The sequence below is a fragment of the Borostomias antarcticus genome (assembly GCF_949987555.1).
Source record: "Borostomias antarcticus genome assembly, chromosome: 19".
Lineage (NCBI taxonomy): Eukaryota > Metazoa > Chordata > Actinopteri > Stomiiformes > Stomiidae > Borostomias > Borostomias antarcticus.
Genome location: NC_140252.1, coordinates 13,776,488 through 13,799,849, shown reverse-complemented (window position 1 = coordinate 13,799,849; position 23,362 = coordinate 13,776,488). Strand labels below are relative to the sequence as shown.

The 23,362-nt window shown below is 47.9% G+C and overlaps 5 protein-coding genes across 7 annotated transcripts in view; 2 read left to right on the top strand and 3 right to left on the bottom strand.

The window, feature by feature from the left end:
* trim67 (tripartite motif containing 67) overlaps positions 1-23,362 on the bottom strand; it is a gene marked incomplete at both ends in the record, with an annotated part of 298,614 nt that overhangs the window by 22,639 nt on the left and 252,613 nt on the right. For 2 of the 3 annotated variants that reach the window (XM_084453494.1, XM_084453495.1), the window contains one exon: positions 671-1,435. In XM_084453494.1, coding sequence (XP_084309620.1) covers positions 671-1,435 — 765 coding nt within the window. Of the gene's footprint in view, positions 1-670; positions 1,441-23,362 lie in introns of those variants that run through there. The other variant, XM_084453496.1, reaches the window with a different exon arrangement.
* Positions 3,996-6,761, bottom strand: exoc8 (exocyst complex component 8). The gene is made up of 2 exons (XM_084453300.1): positions 5,013-6,761; positions 3,996-4,584 (listed from the first exon to the last, which is right to left on the bottom strand). Exons 1-2 carry the CDS (start codon positions 6,663-6,665, stop codon positions 4,177-4,179), a joined length of 2,061 nt encoding a protein of 686 aa, XP_084309426.1. The 5' UTR covers positions 6,666-6,761; the 3' UTR covers positions 3,996-4,176.
* On the top strand, positions 7,529-10,636 carry sprtn (SprT-like N-terminal domain). The gene is made up of 5 exons (XM_084453741.1): positions 7,529-8,159; positions 8,373-8,472; positions 8,840-8,968; positions 9,188-9,488; positions 9,581-10,636. The coding sequence occupies exons 1-5, from the start codon at positions 7,843-7,845 to the stop codon at positions 10,606-10,608; spliced, it is 1,875 nt and encodes a 624-aa protein (XP_084309867.1). The 5' UTR covers positions 7,529-7,842; the 3' UTR covers positions 10,609-10,636.
* Positions 13,068-14,386, top strand: fam89a (family with sequence similarity 89 member A). Its single transcript, XM_084453785.1, has 2 exons — positions 13,068-13,446; positions 14,102-14,386. The coding sequence occupies exons 1-2, from the start codon at positions 13,195-13,197 to the stop codon at positions 14,366-14,368; spliced, it is 519 nt and encodes a 172-aa protein (XP_084309911.1). The 5' UTR covers positions 13,068-13,194; the 3' UTR covers positions 14,369-14,386.
* On the bottom strand, positions 19,949-23,251 carry arv1 (ARV1 homolog, fatty acid homeostasis modulator; the record flags this gene model as incomplete). The annotated part of the gene is made up of 5 exons (XM_084453999.1): positions 23,149-23,251; positions 21,849-21,968; positions 21,574-21,730; positions 20,913-21,137; positions 19,949-20,076 (listed from the first exon to the last, which is right to left on the bottom strand). The coding sequence occupies exons 1-5, from the start codon at positions 23,242-23,244 to the stop codon at positions 19,949-19,951; spliced, it is 726 nt and encodes a 241-aa protein (XP_084310125.1). The 5' UTR covers positions 23,245-23,251.

The window sequence follows — 23,362 nt, the reverse complement described above, 5'->3', positions numbered from 1 at the left end:
GGAGAGATGAGCGCTAACACACGGCTCTGAGTCTGAGTCATCTCCCCCTCCTCCGCGGTCCTCCGCCTCCTCGTGTGGAGGAAGTTGATGATGAGGGAACCAGGGGGCAGATCACACAGTGCCGGTGACCTGTTCACCTGTTCACTGCGAAAATTGTCTGTATCCAGGAATATCCAAATTGGATATGCAGTGTGTTAGGACTCTGTATATGTGTATATTCTCAATATCATCAATATACAGAATCCTAACACACTGCATACTAATATGTTCCTGATATGCTCTGGATATGACAAATATCCAATTTGGATATTCCTGGATACAGAACCTTTTTGCCGATCACACAAACCCACAGATGGAAGCAGGCAGAGACTAGGGCTGAAGGCATGCTGAAACTGGGCTGGAAATTGAGGCTGTTGAACTGGGGTGACCAATTAGCTGTAACACTTCGGTGACTGAGACAAGACCGGAGGCGTGTTTGAATCTTTTTCTCTATGAGCAAAAGGGTCTCTCTGAATACTAATGTCATTTAGTTGGTGCCTTACTCCAGCGAATTAAGTTAACACTAATTCAGTTTAGGATGTCATTACATTGGTGTGTCACTTGAATGGAATAGAATATAATGTTGATGCTGAGGGTGACCCAGGAGAAGCCTCCCCCTCCTTCATCTTACCTTGTGCTGTTTCCACATGACGCTGAGGGGTTTGACATCATGTTTTCCGTGCTTGCCGTCGTCCAGACACTTCAAACACACGGGCGTCTTGCAGCTGACGCAGTACATGCTGAAGGTCTCCGAGTCGTGGTCCGCGCAGGTCGCCGGTTTGCGCACAGAGACGCCGGGGGGCAGCAGCTGCTGACCCCCGGCCGCGGGCGCCTGCGTCGCTGGCACCAACCGGTGCTTGGCCAGCGGTCCGCGGGAGGGGTGACACCTCTGCTGACAGGGGGTGCAGTAGAAGACGTCGCACTGCTCGCACATCACTGTGGCGTCGATGGGATTGCGGTCGCACAGCTGGCATTTGACCGCCGCGCCGCGGCTCTGCTGGTACCGGGACACGATCGATTCCAGCAGCCGGTTCCGCGGGAAGCCCCGCAACCCACGCTCGTCCAGCGAGACGCTCCGGTGGCAGAGTGGACAGGTGATGGAGCAGTGACGGTGCACCAGCGCCGGTGGAAACACCCTCACCCCGTTCGGAGACTTGAGGCACGGCGTGTAGGACCCATACCCGCTGTCCGTTTCGCTGTACATGCTCATTTTGTCCATATCCAGATAATCGTAGTCGGAGTTCCCGGAGGCTCGGCTATGCGGGGGAGTCTCCCCCTCCGGCGTCTGCACGATGATATTTCGGGCGCACGCCAAGCACACATTGTGCGAGCAAGGCAGAAGAATCGGATCCTTGAAGAGAGAACCACAAACTGGACATTTTAATTCTTCGTCCATCGTGTCTGTTTTTCCTGTTTACAGTGGGCTACGCTCGCTCGGGACGCAGGAGCAGCGATCACTGATAACGGAGCAGCACCGTCTGCCGTGGACAGCTCCCCAGCCTGCCTCTACGCATGCGCAATAGCTAGGAATTGTTGGGATTGTAGTCCGCCAGTATGCTTTCGTCGAACTCACCATCCTGAGAGATTTTCACACACTCGTCTTTTTCATTATCATAAAACTACAAATCCCATTGAGGGACTGCACCCCCACAAACACAGACACACACGACCCCCATCCTCTCCAAAAGAAATCAATTTGAGAAGCCCTTTGTTGCCTGATAGGCCCGTGGGGCCGGGCTAGCAAACAGTGGAATGGACACGGTAGCAAACCCATCACACAGATTCCACTGCACTGAAAGATTCACTTCCGTTTAGTGGATAATTGAGTCATAGGCACTTCACATAACATAACAAGCAACTTAATTAGCCTACATATTGAATTATGCGTACGTGCGTGCATGCGTGTGGATTGGTGTATGATAGCTCACAGCGGATTAAAATAATTAAAAACTGAATTGCGACATCTTTTAATAAATTCAGACTCAATATTTCTTTTTTGGGGGGAAGCAATACTTTTATTCTCCACCTTTTTAAAAGCTCTGTGGTGTCGTTTTTTCCATCTACATCAAACTATAGACTATTGCACCTTTAATCAGGCTCATACCATCAATCTAAAAATGCTTGACATGGAACGCGTATCATATCATATAAATAATCTCTGACTACATCATACCAGTATTTTTTTTTTAACAATCACAACTATTATAAATTACATATTTTTCTGTATTTCCATATGATCTGACATAGACAGCTCAGACTATCCAGTCAGCCCTCCTGGGACTAGCAGAGATACATTTCATAGGACTATGTCGTTGTAAACAACAAGGTGGGACCTAGGCACTGTCTCTGTCCTGTCAGCTCAGACCTGGGGGCAGAACCAGAGCACAGCGCAGAGGGGAGTGGAACCTGCTGGAACCCTCCCATGGTTACACCCTGGAGCTTGCTCTGAGACAGCTAGGCCCAGCCGGCCGCTCCAGAGACTAGCAGACACAGCTCACACTAGCCAATAGATAGTAAGCCTGTGGGGATATCTGAACAAGGATACATAGTCTTTACACATAGTGTAGTATAAGATTAGTTAGAGCAGTAACTGATAACAATTAAGAAAGGTTTTTTTTTTTCATATTGCTGACTGGCACTCCCCCACAGGATATTCAGTGGTGAGGACAGAGCTGTTGAATACATCATCATGCAAGGGTAGAAATGTGCGCATGTTTTGACTGAAACCAACAGGAGTAAAGCAATAACCATACAATGTCCATTTAATGTGCAAACTATACTACAGCTGGCCTTCTCCTGATGCTGTTCACTTTTCAGATAGGGAAGAGATTGTCCCAAGAAGATGATGGATTCCAATACTGCACCCTAGATCCTCTTTATCTAAGTTCAAAATCCATCACTTTTCAGTTTCACACGAAATTGTCCTCCTTATGTGAGTTGCTTTTCCTTCTGTGCTGTTGTCCCTGTCTTCTCCCCTGACTGGATCATCCCTCAAGGAATTGGGTTTTATCTCCCATCTTATTTCCCCTGACATTGTGTTCATTTTGTGTCTATTTTTATGTGAAGCACTCTATGCATGCAATGTTTGTTGTAAAGCACTTTGAGCTGCATTTTTGTATGAAAGTTCTATACAAATAAAGTTTTATTTTTATTATTATTAAAAGTGAACTGAAGAATGGAACTCCACTTCCACCAGTAGCCCAACGCATGTACTTTGTCATGTAGTGAAAAAAATCTAATCCTGTGACCTTGCACTTGTGATTGCAGTGTATTGAATAGGCTGCAGTAAAGGCCAAACAAATTCAAAACAGTCAATATGAGACCGCGCCACAATTTACACCTATTCCACATATCTCTATTCCTATTAATATATCACACCATATCTCACATTAATATACCACATATCTCTATTCTCTATTAAGTCCTTAGGGGCAGGTTTGACCAGCCATCATGATTCTACTTATAAACCTACTACATGCTTAGACAGGAAATAAATGTAAGCATTGATTTTAAAGTTCTTATTCATCCAGGTCTAATCAGCTATTGGATAATGTGTCTCATTAAATTAGTTATCAGAGGGACATAACAAGCACATAAAAATATCAGATGCTGATTATTTGAGCATATTTTAAATGTATTTCATAGTATTTGAATATAGTTGTTGATTTTCATAAGAATTTACTCAAATGCAAGCAGCTGTCTCCAGGCTGGTTATTGTAATAAATACCCAAATACAAGGCAATTATTATTTTAAAATACAGATTAGTATCTGTAATTAACCCAGGTCTGGCTATTTCACAGGTTCATGTAGATTTGTTACGTAACACCAAAGAACACTGAAATGATCAACTTTGTGAGATGTAGCATTGTACAGTACATTTATTACATATGCATTCATCAGTGCATTAGATCACGTAACTTTATAAATCAGTCAAACATTTTCCAATAGACCACTACACTTATTATCAGCTTAGGAAAAGTACTAGATGATATTCAGAATCAGACTTTGACCCATTTCATACAATGGCGTCATCAATTTACATCCATAAAGTGTCGTTAACAAAAGGGGCGCGCGCACATTTTCCGCAACAATTTCTGCGGTCCATACAACAGCAGCCCCTCCCCCCCTCCGGTCTGCTACACCGCAGACATGGTGCTGTCGGGGTTGACCCGCACGGGCCTCATGCTCTTCCTCAGGTCCTGCAGCTGCTTGGCGGGCTTCCCCACGCCCTCCTCGAACCTCTTCTCCACCACCACCAGCACCGTCTCGTGCAGGAAGGAGGCGTTCTGCAGGATGAAGCTCTTCTTCTCGGGCTCCTGCTCGCAGCGCAGGCTGTAGTCCACGTGCTGCACTGCCACCAGGATGATCTCCCGCAGGCTCTCCAGCAGCACCATGTGCAGCTCGGGGAAGTAGAGCTTCAGACCCTCCTCCAGGAAGCCCATCATCTGCTTCGTGAAGGCCACGATGGTGTAGCTCAGGTTCACCCAGCAGTCGTCCCCCGTGTACTGGTCGAAGCTGCTGATGCCGCAACCGCGCATCTCCTCCTGAGGGAGGAAGGGAGGGAAAGGTGAGTTATTATAGCGTTGTTATGTGGCATTATAGGAAAATTAGAAGTCTGATGAGCACACATACAGTACACTTTTAGATTTTATGCCCCCTACAGCCTCTGAAATAGCCTAGCAGAGAGTTTGAGGGGGGGGTGAAACTGTGGAGGTTTTTTAAAAAGTGTTTACACCTTTTTAGTTTTCCTTTCGAATGCTCTTAATGTGTTAATCTCTTTTATAATCTTTTATTATGCTCACTATTTTATTTACGTATTTTATGTCTTATGTCTTGTGACTTTTTACTATCTGTCTCATTTATTACATTTTTATGTTGTTGTGAAGCGCATGTTGCATTTATGTATGAAATGTGCTATATAAATAAAATTTGATTGATTGATTGAGACACACACAAACACACTCTTCTCTACCTTGAGCTTGGTCAGGGCCTCTGGGGTCATGAGGTTCATCTTCCGCCACATCTCCTCAGAGTTGCGGTGCTTGGTGGCCTCGATGATGATCTCCTTGTAGCTGCGCAGCGCGCTCTTCACGTCCTTCACCAGCAGAGCCTGCAGCGTGAACGTCAGGTCCAGGCCCATCTCGCTCAGCTGCCGGCAGTGCTCCTTCGCCACCTTCACGCACTCGGCCGCCGTGGTCAGGCTCTCCTTGCTGTCGAACACCTGCTTGCTGAAGGCGTCCACGAACATCCTCATGGCGGAGCGCGACCACACCACGAAGGCCGAGTAGCAGCCCGTGTTGCCGGCGAAGTCCGTCTCGAACTCCCTGGCGGTCTCCAGCAGGCTGGTGAAGAAGATGTTGCACAGCTTGTGGATGTAGAGCAGCGTGGCGCCCTCGATGCGCAGCTGCCGGATGGCCGTCTGCACCGCCACCGCCCGGTTCTTCAGGAACAGCTCGCAGGCCTTGGTGGACTGGCCCAGCCGGATCAGCTGGGACACGGCCCGCCGCGTGGCCCGGGGCCCGCCCCGGAGCGAGCGGCCCGGCGACAGCTCGAACACCAGGACCTCGGTCAGCTGGCGGACGCGCTCTTCCACCTTCGCCCTCAGCTCCTTGACCCTCGGGCTGACGGGCTGGTCCTTCAGGTGCTCGTTGAGCTTGTCCAAGAGGTCCACGGCGCCCTCGAAGTCCCGCTGGGCGATGCACACGTCCAGGTCCTCGGGCAGCTCCTGGATCCACTCCAGGCCCAGGTCCACGCCCTCCTCGGAGTCCTCGGGCTCGTCCTCGTCAAACGGGTTGGTGGAGACGGAGGCCGCCTCCACCCTCACCGGCGAGTGGGGGACCTCCTCCTCTTTCTTGTGTCGGTCCTTGGTCACCTTGTTCTTCTTGGTCTCGTCCAGGATCTCCAGCCACTCTTTCTTCACCTTGCTGTTCTCCGCCTGGAAGATGCGGCTGTCGGCCATCAGGATCTTGAACATGTCTTTCATCGGCGGATTGTCTTTCACGTTGACTATGGCAAAGCTCTCCAGGTCATAGAGGGCGTTGTATTTATACTTCTCCGTGCCGCGGCGGGTTGCCAGCCAGGTGGCAATGAGGAGGCAGTCGTTCATCAGGAACGCGTGCACCTTCTGGATCTGGGACATGTTGTCCACGTCATACTCGACCAGGTCCCCGTTGTACACCAGGTATCTCCCGGGGGTGTCCATGATGTTTTTGCACCCCTCGACTCTCTCCAGCAGTGTGGTGAGTGTCCTCTGTTTCACTTCTTCCGTCTCTTTGGGGAAGGCGGCCAGCATCTCCTTGGACGTCTCGTCCTTATCGGTGGAGAGCAGGGCCTGGGTAACGCTCTCCATGATGCTCTTCTGCTCAGTCAGAATGTGGCTCAGCTGGTACATCTCACTCTCCAAGTACGATATCTCTTTGGCGGTCTCAATGAACTGCCTGTAATTCTTGTAGACGTTTTTCTTTAGGTTCTGAGCCGTCTCGTCGGCCAGGGTTTGTATTTTCTGACGGTGCTCTTGCAAATCTCGGTCGCCATCGGACTGTTGTGAGAGTTGTTTGACGTAGTTTTGAGGGTCGAAATTGGCTGATTCAAGCTGCTTGCGCAGCCTGGTAGCCGTGTCAGTCATCTTTCACGTCTCTAAGTTGTCTTTTTTAAACAGAAAAATGTTTCAGACCGACAATAACAGATAAAACGAAGATGAAACACAGCTAGCAAAACAACAGGATGCTGCTCTGGTCTACTCCCTTGAAACGTCACGGGACCTGAGAAAAAAAATAGATGGCCAAAAACGACATATCCAAAAAATCGAGTCATGTGTAAGACTATACAATATATAGTGTGATGGTTATTAAAAAGATAAGTTGATAATCAAATACTTACATCTGACACAATAATTATTATTTTTAAGCATGTCGATAAACGTACTGGTATGTTGAATAGCAAAATTCCGTGTATTATTTCAGTTGGACAACATTATTAGCGAGGCTGGGCTTCGTTCCAATGCAAAACGCTGTTCCTTCAGAAGTCCTTTTTCCGTTTATCATTGGAGCATACTTTTATTTAATGGACACGAGGACGTTCATATTATATTTAATTTCACTTCCAATGCAGCTATTTTATAGTCCTTAACCGAATCTCGTCATAATCTCTGACGAGTTTGTATGCGGATTTGGGAGGTGCCAATATTTTGATTTCGAATGCTACCAATTTACGTAACCGGAAGTATATTTAAATTATATTCATATTATTCCCGTTTACATCATTGTTTAAATCTTTTTCACAATTTAGGTATAATATAAAACGGTTATAACCCGCCCAATGTTCCAATCAAATTCATTTAAAAGTTATGTCCCGCCCCTATAGCTTGTTTGAGTCGGAAATACGTAAAAATACGGAAGTTAGATGATCTCAAAGGGCCATTTCAGATGGGATGTAATCGGTTACATTCTAAGCGCTTATAATTCAAAAATAGCGCTACCATGTTACCTGTTGACTCATGAAGGTTAGCTAGATAACTACACTGTCACTTGAGATGAATCTAACTTCAGCTGGCTATCATGGTTGAACATGAGTCGAAAGACATAGCACCTTCACCGAGTTTTGACAACAGCTGACTCGGCTCTGGTCATCAACCATCACATTAGGAACGGTAGCAGCTAGCTAACAGTCAATAAGTGGACACGGATGTTACGGCAACGTTACATCACACAAAAAGGTAGCTAGCTAGTTAACCAGCTAGCATACAGTCAGCAAAATAGCCCTGTTAACGTGGGTTGTGAATCCGTACATGCCTTTAGTTGAACATGGACGAAGATTATCTGCTAGCCATTCAGCTGCAAGAGCAGTTTGATTACGAGGCGTCTCAAACCACACAAAGTGATGATGGAGACGGCTTCGGACAAAGCAACAAGAAACGGAAACTTGAGTATGGCAACCTCGCTGTCATCCCTTACACACATCCGCCTGTCCATCCGGAGAGGCCGATGTCCATCGTGGACGAGTCGTGGGAGACGCTGGACCCCAGCCCAGATGCTAGAGCCATGTTCCTGGAGTTCAACGACATGTTCTTCTGGGGCAAACTCAGCGGCGTGGAGGTCAAGTGGAGCCCTAGGATGACTCTGTGAGTTCATATGTAACGTTAGTGGATCTTAATTGCAGATGCTTAACTTGCTGCTCATCACTTGCCTTGGCCCACATACTGGGTCAAAATATAATAGGTTCCAGTTTCAATTCAACCATGACCGTGACCTGGAAGTAATAGGGATATAGCTGTGTGACAGTCAGAACTGAAGTCTGTTATTAACTGTGTTCTCCCTTATGTATTCATTCCCAGATGTGCAGGTGTGTGCTCCTATGAGGGCCGAGGTGGGCTGTGTTCCATACGACTGAGTGAGCCCCTTCTGAAGCTCAGACCCAGACGGGATCTTGTCCAGGTGGGTTATTAGTACCTTGAGCTTCTGACACAAAATTATCATCATGACACTTACTGGACATGGTCTTAATGGGTGTCATCGCTTCGCTCGTCAGTATTGCTTGCTTCCTTCCACCCTCACTTGCCCCTTGTCAGAGGACGCCATCTTGGGTCCTGTAACTTACAAACACATGTGACCACCTCCCATAAACAACACTTTAGCCAGCTGCGTCACAGAAACACTAGCAATTCCATGGCATGGGTGGGCGGTATTTATTTGACTTTACATTGTTTATGTGGATATGCTTAATGGTTGGTGTTGCAGGCATGACATATAGTTTACTTAATCGGTGAAGCATTGCCTAAATTATGAGCCTGAATTATTCCAGACCCTTCTCCATGAGATGATCCACGCATTGCTCTTCGTGACCCAGAACAACCGGGACCGCGACGGACACGGGCCGGAGTTCTGCAAGCACATGCACAGAATCAACGACGCCACCGGGACTAAGATCACGGTAGTTTCGAGGCTCTGCTCCATCTCGGTTCAAACTCAACCGTCACGTTTAGTTTTTATGTCACTCAGAGTAGGAAATCTGCACCTCGCAGAACACACGAGACAAACGGGCATTGACAATACAGAGGACATTCTCACCCGCCGCACAAGCGGGGTCGCATGGGCAAGTGACAAGTAGAGCTATCGCTGACTGACATTATCTGTTGCCATGTCTCCTCAGGTATACCATACCTTCCACGACGAGGTAGACCTGTACCGCCAGCACTGGTGGCGCTGCAACGGACCCTGCCAGAGCCGGAAGCCGTACTTCGGCTACGTGAAGCGGGCCACTAACCGGGCCCCCGCGGCCGTGGACAACTGGTGGGGGCACCACCAGAGCACCTGCGGGGGAACGTACACCAAGGTGAAGGAGCCAGAGGGATACAGGAAGAAGGGAAAGGCCCAAAGAGACGGTGGTAAGGACAAGATGAACGCAGCCAAGAAGCCCGCGGCCAAGGCCGGGACCCCCGGCACAACCACAGGTCAGATTTATAGTACGAGAAGCGTTTGAAGTTAAAGTGCGGTTCACCGAACGAACGTCATCTCAGTTTGAATTCTGTCTTATCGCCCTCAGGTTCTGGTTCGCAGGACATCAGGAATATCATCCCCTTCAGTGGCAAAGGATTCCTGCTCGGAGGAAGCTCGCAGTCTTCATCCTCGTCATCGTCCGGCCCCCCGATCCGACCCCCCGATCATAGCCACATGCCCCCTCCTGTTTTTCCTGTCTCCCCACCCAAGCCCGTGCTGTCCCCCCTTGGTCAGACTACTAAAACAGTCAGTTCCCCTGGATGGCCAGGTGGGAGCAGCCTTGTCAAGGGCAGTAGCAGCAGTACCACACGCCCAACAACAGGGGGAGCCCATGTCATCCCACCAGGTCCAAGAGCCCCCACGAAGAAGTCAGTCAGCAACACCAGCGTCTTTACCAACATTAACGGCTCACCCGTTCGGATCCCCAAACAGAACTCTCAGTCGACCAAGCCAACAGACATTTTTAAGACCAAACAAAACTCTGTGTATGACCTCTTCAACGCCAGAGGCCTGAAAACGTCTCAGAGTACAGCTAGTTCCTCTACCGTCTCAAAGCCACCCGCCGAGACAAAAAGTGGCACTACATCATTGAGCGCGGGTAGTTCGAACTCCTTTAGACAGCCCAGGAATACTACCAGTACTACCAGTGCCAATAACACAACAGGTGTCACAGCCGCCTCTTCCTCGCAGTCCAAGCCCCTGAGCAACCCCGGTGCTCTCTCAGGTATCGGGTCCAAACCCAGCTCAGCCAAGCCCCATCTTCCCCACCCCTCCGGGGACCCTGCCAGCCAACCGGGGCTCAGCAGTTCCAGGAAGAGGCCCTGGGAGAACAGGACCTCCGCCCACATCTTCGACTTCTTCCAGAGGACCCTACAAGAGGCATCCGCCACGTCCTCCACCTCCTCCAGAGAGGACCGAGCCGCCCCCGCTGCAGCTCCGGCCTCCTCCTCCTCGCCTGCAGCCCAGCCCAGCGCTGGAGCCTCTGCTGGCCTGATGGTCAGCTGCCCAGTGTGCCAAGCCAAGTTGCAGGAGGCGATGATCAATGAGCATCTAGACTCCTGTCTGTCCGGGTGATGGGAGGAAGCACAGCAGGTGATGTATTCAAGCTGAAGGACTTCGAAGCAGACCAAAGCATTCAAGTGGCAGTTTGTCACTTTGATTTTGACGGTTCCAACGTTTTGTTGCTGTGTCTTTGTCACTCACATACTGTAGGGCTGATCTTTGTAACTCACATAGGTTTTATTAGGTCACTCTACCCCAATGTAGGGATTGGTTTGGTTTGATTTGGTTTGATACATTGCTTTGTGGGCTCTCAGTTCTGTTTGCAGTGAGAGGCAATGGAGGCACGAAACAATTCCCCAATACATCAAGTCACTAATTTCAAACGTACAAACTGTGCCTTAGTATATACATTACTGATATTCCTTGAGTACAATAATGGAAACGAGCTGTGAAATTCTACCTCAGATAATAATGTTATCTTACAAGTCGATCACGTGCCTTATCACCAGACCTCTCCTTCCTCAGTCTATAGACTGATCTTTCTGCTGCCTCTGTGACTGATGGCTCAGGGAGACAGTGCTGCTGTTTATAGACTTGCTGTGTTCTGGACTTTGGAGGGTGAATGGCTACAATGCTGATCTGGCAGTATTGAATTTCACACCTGCTTGCTGTCCAATTCTCTGGGTTCTAAAATTCATAGCGCATTCCGCAGGGTCAGCTGTGACAAGGGTGTTGGTCGTCCACAGTCATCAATTATGTTCTGAAGCCCTGTTCAGGGGATAGCTAGCACTAAAGCCTCATAGATTTTAACTGATTTTAACAAGTTTTTAAATCTTTTTAAGGTGCTTGTTTGTTACTTTTTGTAAATGTTCACATGTTAGAGCTGCTGATAAGAATGACCATGTGTTCACATGACCATGTGTTTGTTTTCTATCTCAATAAGTTAATGTTAATTATTTCTTATGTCTGTTTTAGCATGTTAATTATTTCTGTTTTATTGCTACTCGTTCGGTTGTAATAAATTCTTCCGCTGTTTTTGCTAGGCTGTATTTGTTCATGTTCATACAGACCCCTTCAAAGTCAGATTGTCAGAAGCAGTCTGAAGAACGGTTTTATCATCTCACAATACTCATTCAATTGCCTGGAAAGATCCAATCATGCTCAAACACATATACCTCAATACCTCTGCATGCTCAAATGCTTCTGAATAGATTCTCCATCTCCCCAGGGGCTCAGAGCTCAAGAGAGAGCACTCTACAGAACAGACGCTGCTTCTGATTTATCAAGGAGTGTAGTGCCTGAATAGGCCAGGGTCCGGTGAGCAATCCAACATTGACAGAAAGAAAGGCAAGATACTGTAACAGATGAACTCAGTTTCTGTACAGTCCCATCTGTCTTTGCTTGTGGGTGTTTTCTTTGTGCTTTTATGCAGCCGATGCGCGGTACATCCTGAAAGTAGCACACGCATAATGTTGCTCTAGATTATGTTTCTAGCACTTTTGTTTCCAGACAAGCGCTCATTAAGACCTATTAACATGTGACTGTGCTAGAGGCTATTATTACAGTATATGTCCTCCAGATTGTGGTTTTAAATCATAAGCCACTAATGAGTAGCATATTATGCATTTCGGGGAGGGGGTCAAACAAGTGAGCAGTGTGAGAGAGCTGTCTGCTATCGCTGGTCTGTATTTAGATGCTGCTCCCGGGGGGTACAGCATAATCCCTTGAGTGCTCTGTGTTAGAGGGCCACAACAGCACTCATGTTGATTAGGAAGGCTGCTAGGGATCCTCAATGTCCTCGACCCTCCTCTATATGGGACCCCCAGGAGCAAATCATCAGACCTCAATCACATCTTAAACTGACGCTCACTCACTACCCATGCCAATTAATATAATGGCTGATATTTCTAGTGGTGTGAGTGGCCTAAATGGGCTGTAAATGTCTGGGTATTTTAAGCAGCCAGTGTAACTTCATGGTTTGTTCGCCGGCATCTGCCAGTCTGTGGCTAACGTGTGCCTGTGTGGAGGGGGACTCTTTGTTTCTTTGTCTCCTGGTCTGTTGTTGTTGGAGAGACAGGCACACCATCTGTCCCTCAGACAGACCGACACCTTTGTCTCTCTCTCTCTCTCTCTCTCTATTGTTGAGCTGTGCTTTGCATGATTGTGTTATGCTCTGTTAACTTTGCTTCTGAAGTGGAGAGGCTTCGTCCATCCTTAAAATCTAAATCACAACCCATTCAGTCCGGTCTGTGTTTGCTCAATAATAGCCTAAAGTCTACGCATCCGTTACGCATCCGTATTCAATATAGGTTATTTGAATTTACATAAGACGTCATTTGGACTCATCGACCCATTGAATGCATAGAAATTAGAGTTATCTTGCTAACAAATAGGCCTATGAAAGAAAAGTTATGAATATTCAGCCACCTCTGTCCGTCGCCGCGGGAGACGCCCAGTCGGGCTGGAGCTGAGACAGGAAGTCCGCCAGAGCCCGGAGGATTAGCCAACTGCGCTTCGGTGGAGAATTCCGACTGTTGCATGGTGCTCGTCGGAAAAGACGCCTTTTCTTTACCGAATGAATTGATATACATCGGCTTAAACTTAGGTATTTACGTTCGGAACATACCAGTTTTGGATTAGTTTCAAAGGCAGCGCACGATGAACGGTAAATCTTCGAACGGCACAGCGGGCGGAACACTGGCCTGTATCGAGGGGCTCCCCCCACTGCCGAAGAGCCTCAGCGGCTTGCTGAACTCGAGCGGCGGGTCTTGGCGAGACATGGAGAGGATGTACGCGAAGAAGACCATGATCCAAGACGACCTGAGCCGAGGGCGAAACAACACCGATAATTTGCTGGCAAACAAACCGGCCAACCTCGACGCGGCTTTGGCTCTCCTCCGGAAAGAGATGGTAAATAAGATCGGGAGGATCACATCAGCCCGTTATTGAAAACAGGCTCGGGATATTTGTGTGGTTTGATCGGGTGCAAATCGATGAGCTAGGCGAGCAACAGCTGTTACGGCTGAATCATGCTTTGATCTTCCCAACCTTCAGATTTCTGTCTGAAGCAATCCAATTATTTACTCGTTTACAGTTGGGCTGAAATAGCAATTGCCAGATGTCACTTGACCGATGACACTTTCATGATGAGAACTGAAACGTTGTTCAGAAATGGACCAGGCTTGGTGTAAATCAGTCATGGAGGGTTGTGTCAGATCCTGTTATTTATCCCCACAGCTCTCCGCCCACTGCTTTGTCTCATTTTTGCAAGATATCCTACCGGTATTTACCATTGTAAACAAAGTGTTATCCGCTAATTTATTGTCACACAATAGTGTCAGGAAATGTCATAGGCCCTACTTATTTTGGCTCAAAGCTTTGAACACATTCAGCATATAACGCAGTCTGTCTTAACCTCTGGTTCCTTGGCACGTATCCCATACTGCTGTTCGTTTGACTGACTGATTCTTGGCTCATCCTGTGGTCAGCATCTGTGTTAGACCAACTTTTTGCTCACTGTTTCTGAGGTGTAGTCTTAACTGTTGTTGTCATTGTCTGTTCCCAGGTGGGTCTGCGCCAGCAGGACATGTCGTTGCTGTGCCAGCTGTGGTCGCTGCACGAGTCCATCCAGGAGTACAAGGGAAGCTGCCAGGACCTGAGCGCTGGCGCCGGCGGCCTGGAGAACGGCTACTTCGACGAGGAGGACGAGTACTACCAGGAGACGTCCGGCACCACGCCCACGGAACCGCTTCCGCCCGGGGAGGGCCCGGGCCCCAAGAACGGGACCGGCAAGGACAGCTGGCTGCAGGATTCCTTCCATGTGACAATCTGAGAGAGAGATGGAGAGAGAGGGAAGGAGGGAGAGAGGAAGGAGGGGTCCCTGGTTGGGGCTCTGTGGGCCACCATCTTCCTGTGTTTTCTCTCCAGACCCCCCCCCCCCCCCCCCCCCCCTCGTGGTGCATTGACGTGGTGCGGAGGGAGAAGGCCGGTCTTATCACGCCTCCTCCTCCCCACACCCATCTCCGCCGACGTGTGCAGCGAAGGGGACATGGCGAGAGAAGACACAAATAGACTTTTGCGATTCTGCCCATCTTCTCGTCGGTCGGGATGCGGTCCTCTCTTTCTCACCCGGCTGCGCCTCCCCATGGCTACTTATCACCTGACCCGAGAGACCCAATAGTTGAGCTGGGGCGGGGCTACGGACCTTGCCAGCTCTACCCCCTGATGCATATTGGGGCAATACGCTTTTTATAAAGAGCTCCGCCCCTATCCCCTGAGTTAATGCTGGCTTATATAATCCCCTTTTCTTGGCAGACCTTTTCATATAGGATATAAACAAAGGTTGGTTATTTATTATATTATATAAAACTAATAAAGTTTTTTTTGTTCCTATTTACTTTTACGGACATTTGGAGTTTCTCTGTGGCTTGGGCGCGAGAGGCTACCCGCCCTGTTCCATAGCAGTGTTTACAGGGTTGAAACCCCGGAGACAGACACCACCTGGGCTAAGAGGATGGTGGGACGTACATATGGATGGTACTCCTATTCTTTTCCCAGCAACAGAGATGGCAGGAGGCGACGGTGACTGCGGCCAATCTGCGGTTCAGAAGTGGTTTCTACGCCGTTGCCTTAAGCCGGAGACAGGGACGACGTGCGAAATTGTGATTTGCAACTGCTGGAAAACACTTTGGATGCCAGGAGACGTAGTGCTTTCTTGGAGAGAGGCGCGAAGTCGGCCTGACGCCAGACTCTAGCTGTGTTCGGAATCGCTCCCTTCCCTCACTCCCTATTCCCTATATGGGGTTCACCATGTAGTGAACTACCTAGACAACGGAGAAAATGTAGGGTACATGCGCTGTTCCCTGGAAATCAAGGTGAATTGTGGGTAATAAATAGTGGACTATATAGGGAACGAAAATTCTGTGGAGATTTCGGACACTACAAACAAAATGGCTGACGCCCCATATAGGGCACTATATAGTGAATAGGGAGCGATTCCGAACACAGCCTCTGTTCCTCCAGTAACTCGGTGCTTCTCCATGTCTTGTTATGGGATCTCAGACACTGACTGAGCCCGTTGTTCTACCACTGATAACATTGGTTTGCACTGTAGTTCATTCAGGACCCCGTTACCTGTTGAGAAACAACAGCCCTAGCCTTTCAAGGACCCTGCAATCCAGCAAGCTGTTTAAATTCAATAGTTTGATCTGGGTCTGAGAAACCAGCCCGAAAGATTCACAGACACCCGGGAAGAGTTGTCTTATAACCCTTGTAACCATTTAACAACTCAATACAGGGTACCCTTTATCATTTGATCTGTATATGTATGTTATTCCTCCATAAAGGATCTGTAATATTTATTTGTATGTTTGTCTATGTTTTCCATATAGTCTTCTTATCCAGAGTCTATGCACTCACTGTCGGTGTCTATACAGTCAACTCCATCACCATTTAGAAAGCGCATTCATGAGGTTACGTTTTGCTTGTGTATGTATGTGTGTATGTATATCCTAACATTTTGTGTGTAAAAAAGCTGTTCCACATTTTGCGTATTTGTGGTATGCAAACCAAAGAGTATAACTGACGCACACTTCTTGCCGCAAACATATTATAGGAATTCATTGACACAACAATGCAGCTGTCTCTAGATTAATGGCTCTAGTTGTAAGCCAGCTTTTTTTAATCAACTATTGGCCTAGATGTTGGCCACCTACCTACACATGTATGATGTGATATATCTATAGAAGAATGTTTAACCATGCAGGGGGTTAGACCCTCTGGCTGAGACGAGTCTGGGTAGCAAAGTCTATTCTTTTGACTGTTGTTAATGCAGTTTGACAATGGAATTTGCCTGTAAGCCAGATGCTGCAAAAATCCCAAATCAAAATGGAGCACTAAAAGAAAATGTCCACAGTCTCTTGTGTGGAGCTGTACAGACTTTTATTTTTTATTTTTAAACCTCCAGGTGTTTCTCGGTCATTGTGAAATGAGCCTCTGGCTTCTCTAGGCCTACAGGCTAAGACACTACAACTACCAGTCCCTGTGTTGAAAGCTAGTATTACAGGACTCCCATGAGTCCTAACCCTGTCTGGAACACTAAAAAGTCCCCAGGATAATTGCTATCTGCCTTTGTGCCTTGTGGTCTCAGACCGTGTTGGCTGTTGCCGTCGTCTGTCAGTCCAAGCCCCAGCACTTCGCTCTGTGTCTTTGCAGTCTTATGACAAACACAAATGCTGCATCTCATACAGTATCTATACTGTAAACCCAGCACAGAAAAATGTCGAACTCCCCACCGAAAATAATCCTTAAAACGGGTTTCTTCACCAGCAAGCAGTACCCATTACCAGTCAAGCATTATGCACATTCAGGTTTGAAAACCACCACAACCCAGTGAGGTCCTCATTCATTGGGCGACAGCCAGGTGTGCAGGGTAACAATTTAATCCAATGAGAATGCTGTGTTCGTGTACCCCAATATCACCTGCTTGGATAAGAATCAGGATCCCGAGAGAAACAGAAGTTCTCAGAGGCCTGCAGGAAATTCTACACAAAATCAATTTTAATTATAGAACATTGTTATGAGTTCATATTCTAGATGATTATTCAACTTGGCCATAGAGGAAAACGTTTTTAAAAATTGCCATCGTGGTTGGGACGTGAGGGTAGTTGGTTTCAGCTTCATTTGGATCATCCATGAAATCCGTTTGGACATTTTTGATGTAATGTATTTACATACCTTTGATTGTTCCTTTCAGACCAGATAATTCAGAGAAGACATGAAGGGTTTGTTTCAATCCATTTCACATGTCGGTTGATTTTCCGTGAATGACCATACTACTGTTCTTGGAAGATTGTTTTTATGCCATGTGATAGTTCTACAAATGGATTTAATAAAGATGACTTGATACTCTCATCAGTCTATGTGGGTCTATTCATGTCTGTATTGACAATCTGGACTCTCTTCACAGCTCGGCGCGGCACCAGTGCCGTTCTCATGAGTGGCTGGGCTTGTTTGGCCTAATGGAAAGCTGAATTGCAGAGTTGAGCGTTTTGTCACTCGTCTGACTGTTGCCCTAGCTCTGCATTTCCAACAAACCCCATTTCCTGACCTGAATGCAGAGCATGGCTCCGCACTCTCCGTGAAGGCAAACCTCCGCTCTGGTGCGGTTGGTTTTCACAGCATGATCAGAGATCTCTACCCTTCCATCTGCATGCTCTCTGTGGTTACTCAATTTCAGACTCGATTCACAACAGTTGCTCCTGAAAGCACAGTGTGTGTGAAATGGACTCAAATTGTCTGTGTTTGTGTATATGGTAAATATTCACCAACATATCCATTATTGCCCTGGAATGTATGGCTTCTACCTGCATCTCCCGGCTGTAGTCTGAGCACCTGTTTAAGAGATTGCAGTATATTAGATTAGCATAATCTGGAATGAGAGCAAATCCAAGGTGTGCGTCACTCTGTCGCAGGGATTGGACTGCTTGCCACACAGTAACTGAACTTTTCTGCTGTGCCAACTCACAGTAGCCAGACAGCTACAAGCATACAAAGAGGTATTGTATTCACAGTACACACACACATACAACACAATAGACAGGTGGTAGAGAGCTTATCCCCCTTTAGAAAAAAGCTGCTGTTCTCCAGTAGTAATGTGTGTGATGTGATTCCTGTTACAATAATTTGATTATGTAGTCACTCATGATCAACTGCTTTGGAAGTCTGAGTAATGCTATTGTAGAGACTCTTAGCCCTTAGCCTACCACACACACATACGCACACACACACATTCTGGGATACACTCAGGCACTAACAAAGCATACAATAATAGTCCACTTTTTTCACTATGGACATGCTTAAAACAATGATTGTAGGTGTTGTAGGCAGCCTGGATCATCCTGGCTGACACTATGATCCACTTGAGCCTGCCAGGAGGATAACAAGGCACTACGTACAGGAGCAAACATATGATTATGTGATTCATCTTTGTGGATTTTTACCAAGTTTTTGTTTGGTTACTCAGCAAATTCTTGGGGTGTGTGTCAGCGTACACTTTCTACCAAACCAAACAAGTCAGAGTGCAAGAAACACGCAGAGGACATGCTTCAGCTTGTGGGGTCCCAGCCCCAGCATTCCGCTTTTAACAGTTTAGGCAGGAATTCGGACAGAAAAACACCTGGAAAAACAGTAACTTTATTACTAAGACCAGTGGCAAGAATCACAGTTATAAAATATATACATATATCTTATTCTCACTGAGGCCCTGGTGAGTACAGAAAAACAGCATTCCTGAGGATGTCAGAGTTCTCTCAACGGTGAGGTGACATTACTCAGGTGTCCTGATCAGCTCTGCTCTACAATATGTCAGAGTACTTACTAGCAGAATATCATGTGTCCGGGGGCGTGCGCGTACAATACAGCTCTTGTTCTTCTGCATGCGCAGATGCTGAGATCACCAGGTGAACATTGCCCTTTGTATAGTCATAAAATCAGTTCAGGACAATTTATGGAATTAACACACTCACTGCAGCCAGGTTTGCACAAGGCGTTGTATCTTCAGTGTGCACATTTCTACAGAGAACGTCGCATCCGCTGCCTGCCAACCATTAACGTTTCCACTCCATGCCTGACAATACACCCCTTATTCCTGACCTTACAGTAGGTGGCCCCACCTCACCTCAGGAATGTCTGCAGGCCTTATTCATTCCAAGCCAAACAGCCAGGCCAGGGGTCTTGAAAGAGACGGTGTACAACGTTCAGTCAAGACAATGTACAGTGTGCACAATGTTCAGGTCTTGACAGAGACGGTGTGCAATGTACAGTAACATGTCCCTGTACATTGTACACTGTACCATATACATGTGTCAAAATAAAATCTGAATCTGAGAGGCTGTTGTTGGGTCAGTCAGGTCCTCCTCCTCTCCCCATGACTGTTTTTTTTTTTGCCGCATGCACGCGTGCGCGCACACACACACACACACACACACACACACACAGGCAGGAGGCTTCAGCAGAGTGAGTGTATAAAGGTGGGTGTTGGAGAGATCCTCAGGGGATGTAAAATAGTCCTTCGTCCTTGAAGAATCCGCCACAGTAACAACCATAGTCATCTCTATGACACTGGGAATAACACAGCCACGTGTTTCCCATATGTACAGGAGCTTGCTAACTGAACAATGTAATAACAATGTAATACATATTCTGAGAATTACGGTACACTTTGCTCCAGGAAGACGGGACCCTGAGTGTGGCGGATGCCGACCTAGTGTGCCCTTGATCAAAGCCTATGCCCAACCACAACACAGTCTACTCTGAGGAGACTGGGTGTAAGCAATGTAACCAGCCAATCAGAGGGCCTCGTCGGCTCAACTTAGGGCGGGGCTGAGTCAGGTCAGAGGTGACAGGTGAGGAGTCAGTGGAAGGTCGGGATGTCCTGGACGCTCCAGGGAAGCTTCTGGAAGGCCTGGGTCATGGCGGTCTCGCACAGCAGGCCGACGCACACCGCCAGGAGGGACAGCCTTCTCCTGCAGTTCAGAAACACTAGAGAAATTAAGAAGAGGGGGGGAGACAGAGGAGGAGAGGAGAGACAGCAGAGGAGAGGAGAGACAAGAGGACAGGGGGAGGGAGTGGAGAGGGGGATGGAAAGAAGCGACAGAGGGGGAGAGGAGAGAGCGAAGGAGAGGGGGAGGGAGAGGAGAGACGGGGAGGGGGGGTGAGACGGGAGTGAGAGGAGGAAGTGGGGAAAAGACAGAAAAGGGAGGGGAGAGATATTAAACTCAGCAAACCAACATCAGTTTTTTTTCCGTGGGGGGCATACATGGGGCACTTCAAAAAGCTGGATAACTCAACTTGGATGTTTCACAGACATAATAATTTAATCGCAATTCCACTAACATTGTATTCATGGTGACTTGCCCAGGCGATAAAGCATAGGATAAACAAAACGATGGCTAAACTGTGTTAGCTAATAGCCAACAATAAAAATGATGGACATTAGAGTGCGCCATATTCCCGTGGTTTTCCACTATATTCTGCTGAAATTTGGCACTCGTTGATCCGATTTGCACTTCCAGAAGGATAGTGAGAGCTGCCACCTGCTGGTGTACGTACAATCACCCCAGAAGCTGAAACGCTGAGGTTCACTTTCACAGCGGTTGATGGTAGAATACGACTGGGACTGACGCTGCATAATTCAACAGTGATACACAGTCAGCCAGCCAGCTGGTCAGTTATTCAGACAGACAAGCAGACGCACACACACACACACACACACACACACACAAACAGACAGACAGACATGCAGGCCGGCATCCAGCCAGCCAGGTAGGTAGGCAGGCGGACACGCAGCGGGGCAGTTAAAAGAGGCGAAGCCGCACCTCGGACGGCCTGCGAGTTGGACGTGAGCACGAACAGCTTGATGAGCCCGAAGCAGAGCGGCGAGTAGTCGTGCTCCCAGATGACGGCGGGGATGAGCAGCACCTTGCCGTAGCACGACAGCAGCACGGCCCGGAGCAGGGCGGCCGCCTCCGGGGCGCGGCGGCCTCGCAGCCTCCCGGCCAACCACAGCGAGGCCAGCACCCCTGCGCAGAACGACGACAGCTCTGCGGACACGGGAACGGGACCAGAGGTTAGAGCTCATCGACCGACGATGCTGCTTGTAGAATTTGTGTAGCCTGGAAGCCACACTACATTGCATTACATTATAGTCATTTAGGAGACACACTTATCCAAAACGACTTGCAATAATTGCATTTCAACACAGGTAGTCAGTGTACTACTACTCGCCAGAACTTACGAGTGCATCTCCCCTCTAAACAAGTGACTAAGAGCATCATCTAGTGCTAAAGCCAAATTGCAAGAATCCTGCCAGAAGCCTCATTGTGCACATTGTATGTTATGCCATTACATTTTTCTATATCAATTAGGCCAACAACAACCCTTGCCTGAAACTATTAATTTGACTGAACTGAGCCTGAAAGGAAGCCAACCCCCCGGTAGTCTTTCTGCCACAAGTGTGTGACCCTGCTGTTCGTTTACCCAGAGCTGCCAGACCAAACATGCCGTAGAAGTCCCACTCCCTGGTGTATCTGATGATGTCAGCGGGGTCGCTGTTGCCCTGCTCAGAACCATGCAGCTGAGACCACCTCAGGTAGGCCTCACACAGGAGACAGAACACACACAGCTTCCAATGGATCTGGGGAGAGGAGAACACACACACACACACACACACACAATAAGGCGTTCTAATTTGTCTCTGTTAACATTTGCCTGCAGCACTCTGAGGAAGCAACCTTCAAAAGGCGTACGCTTACGTTCAGTGTTGTGTTGAACAGAATGTGCCGGAACGCCTGGGTTTTGCACAGAATGGCATCTATCAGGATTATGACGGGGTCATATTCAATGTACTTGTCCACAGGCTTCTGGCAGGACTCCTGAAAGGCAGGCAGACACAAGCGTTGTAGTGTGTGTGTGTGCGCGCGCGTGTGTGTGTGTGTGTGTGTGTGTGAGTAAGAGAGTGAGAGTGAGGTGCAGTATGCGAGTTTTGTCGGAAGGGAGGGACCGGGACTTTGTCGGTTGCATTTTTCAAAATCTTTCAAAAATGTCCCTAAGTCTAACAGGAAATCACAAACCACACACTGCACCTTTGACAGGGAGAATAGAGACCAAGAGAGAGAGAGAAAGAGTAAAATCTACTGTGTGTGTGTGTGTGTGTGTGTGTGTGTGTGTGTGTGTGTGTGTGTGTGTGAGGCAAGCATGTGTGACTGTTCTTTCAACCCTAAGATGACACCAGTACACAACACCAGTTATTCTCCAGATAGCTTCTCTCCTAACACCTAAGTTACTCTTCTACACCTCCATTATCGAGTCCATCCTCAACTTCACTTTCTGCTACTCCGCCGTTACAGCCAAAGACAGGGCCAAACTGCAGTGTCATCCAATCTGCTGAGAAGGTGATCAGCAGCCTGCCCTCCCTCCTGGCCCTGCACAACTCCAGGACTCTGAAGCGGGCCAGGAAGATTGCGGTCGACCCCTCCCACCCTAGCCACAATCTCTTCGTGCTACTGGCCACTGTCCTCAGGTAGGAGGCGGTCCATCAGGACCACGATCGCATGCCACAGAGACAGCTTCTTCCCCACGGCCACCAGCCTAATCAACAAGACTTGTGTCCCCCCCTGACCCCCGTCATCAATGAGAGACACTTGCACATGACCACTTAATGTACTGTACAGACGCACCGTACTCACATATCACGCCGCACACGCTATATACACACACACACTCACATACACATTACACTCTGCACACGCACTACACTGACCGAACTACATTTTGTATATGTTTATTTTATCTTGTCCTATTTTGCACGAGCATTTTGTACTTGCTCGTTGCAATGTCCTGTCTCGTCCATGCTCCCTGTCCGATGTCTCCATGTTATGCACCATGTCCGAAAGCAATTTCCGAATATGTTGAAAAACTACAATGGTAATAAAACTAATAATAATAGAATTCTCATTATTCTGATGGAAAGCTGGTTAGCTAGACGCTAGCTAGATCTGCATCCTAGTTGGAGCAATTGGGACAACTTATCCAGGTAGTAACTAGTTAACTCACGCATATGGTTATCTTCAGAATCCCATTACTGTAATCTCTGTGGAGCTCCAGTGCCTCTTCGTTGCATTCCACACATCTCAGGACAGCTTTAGCCATTCTGGCCCGTCTTCTCTCTCGGACAAAATAACCGGCCGGCTGGACTTGACTGGACGCGACTTCCGGGATGAGTCGAAGATGGCACGGGATATGTAGTTCTTTGCAGCTGTGACTGACG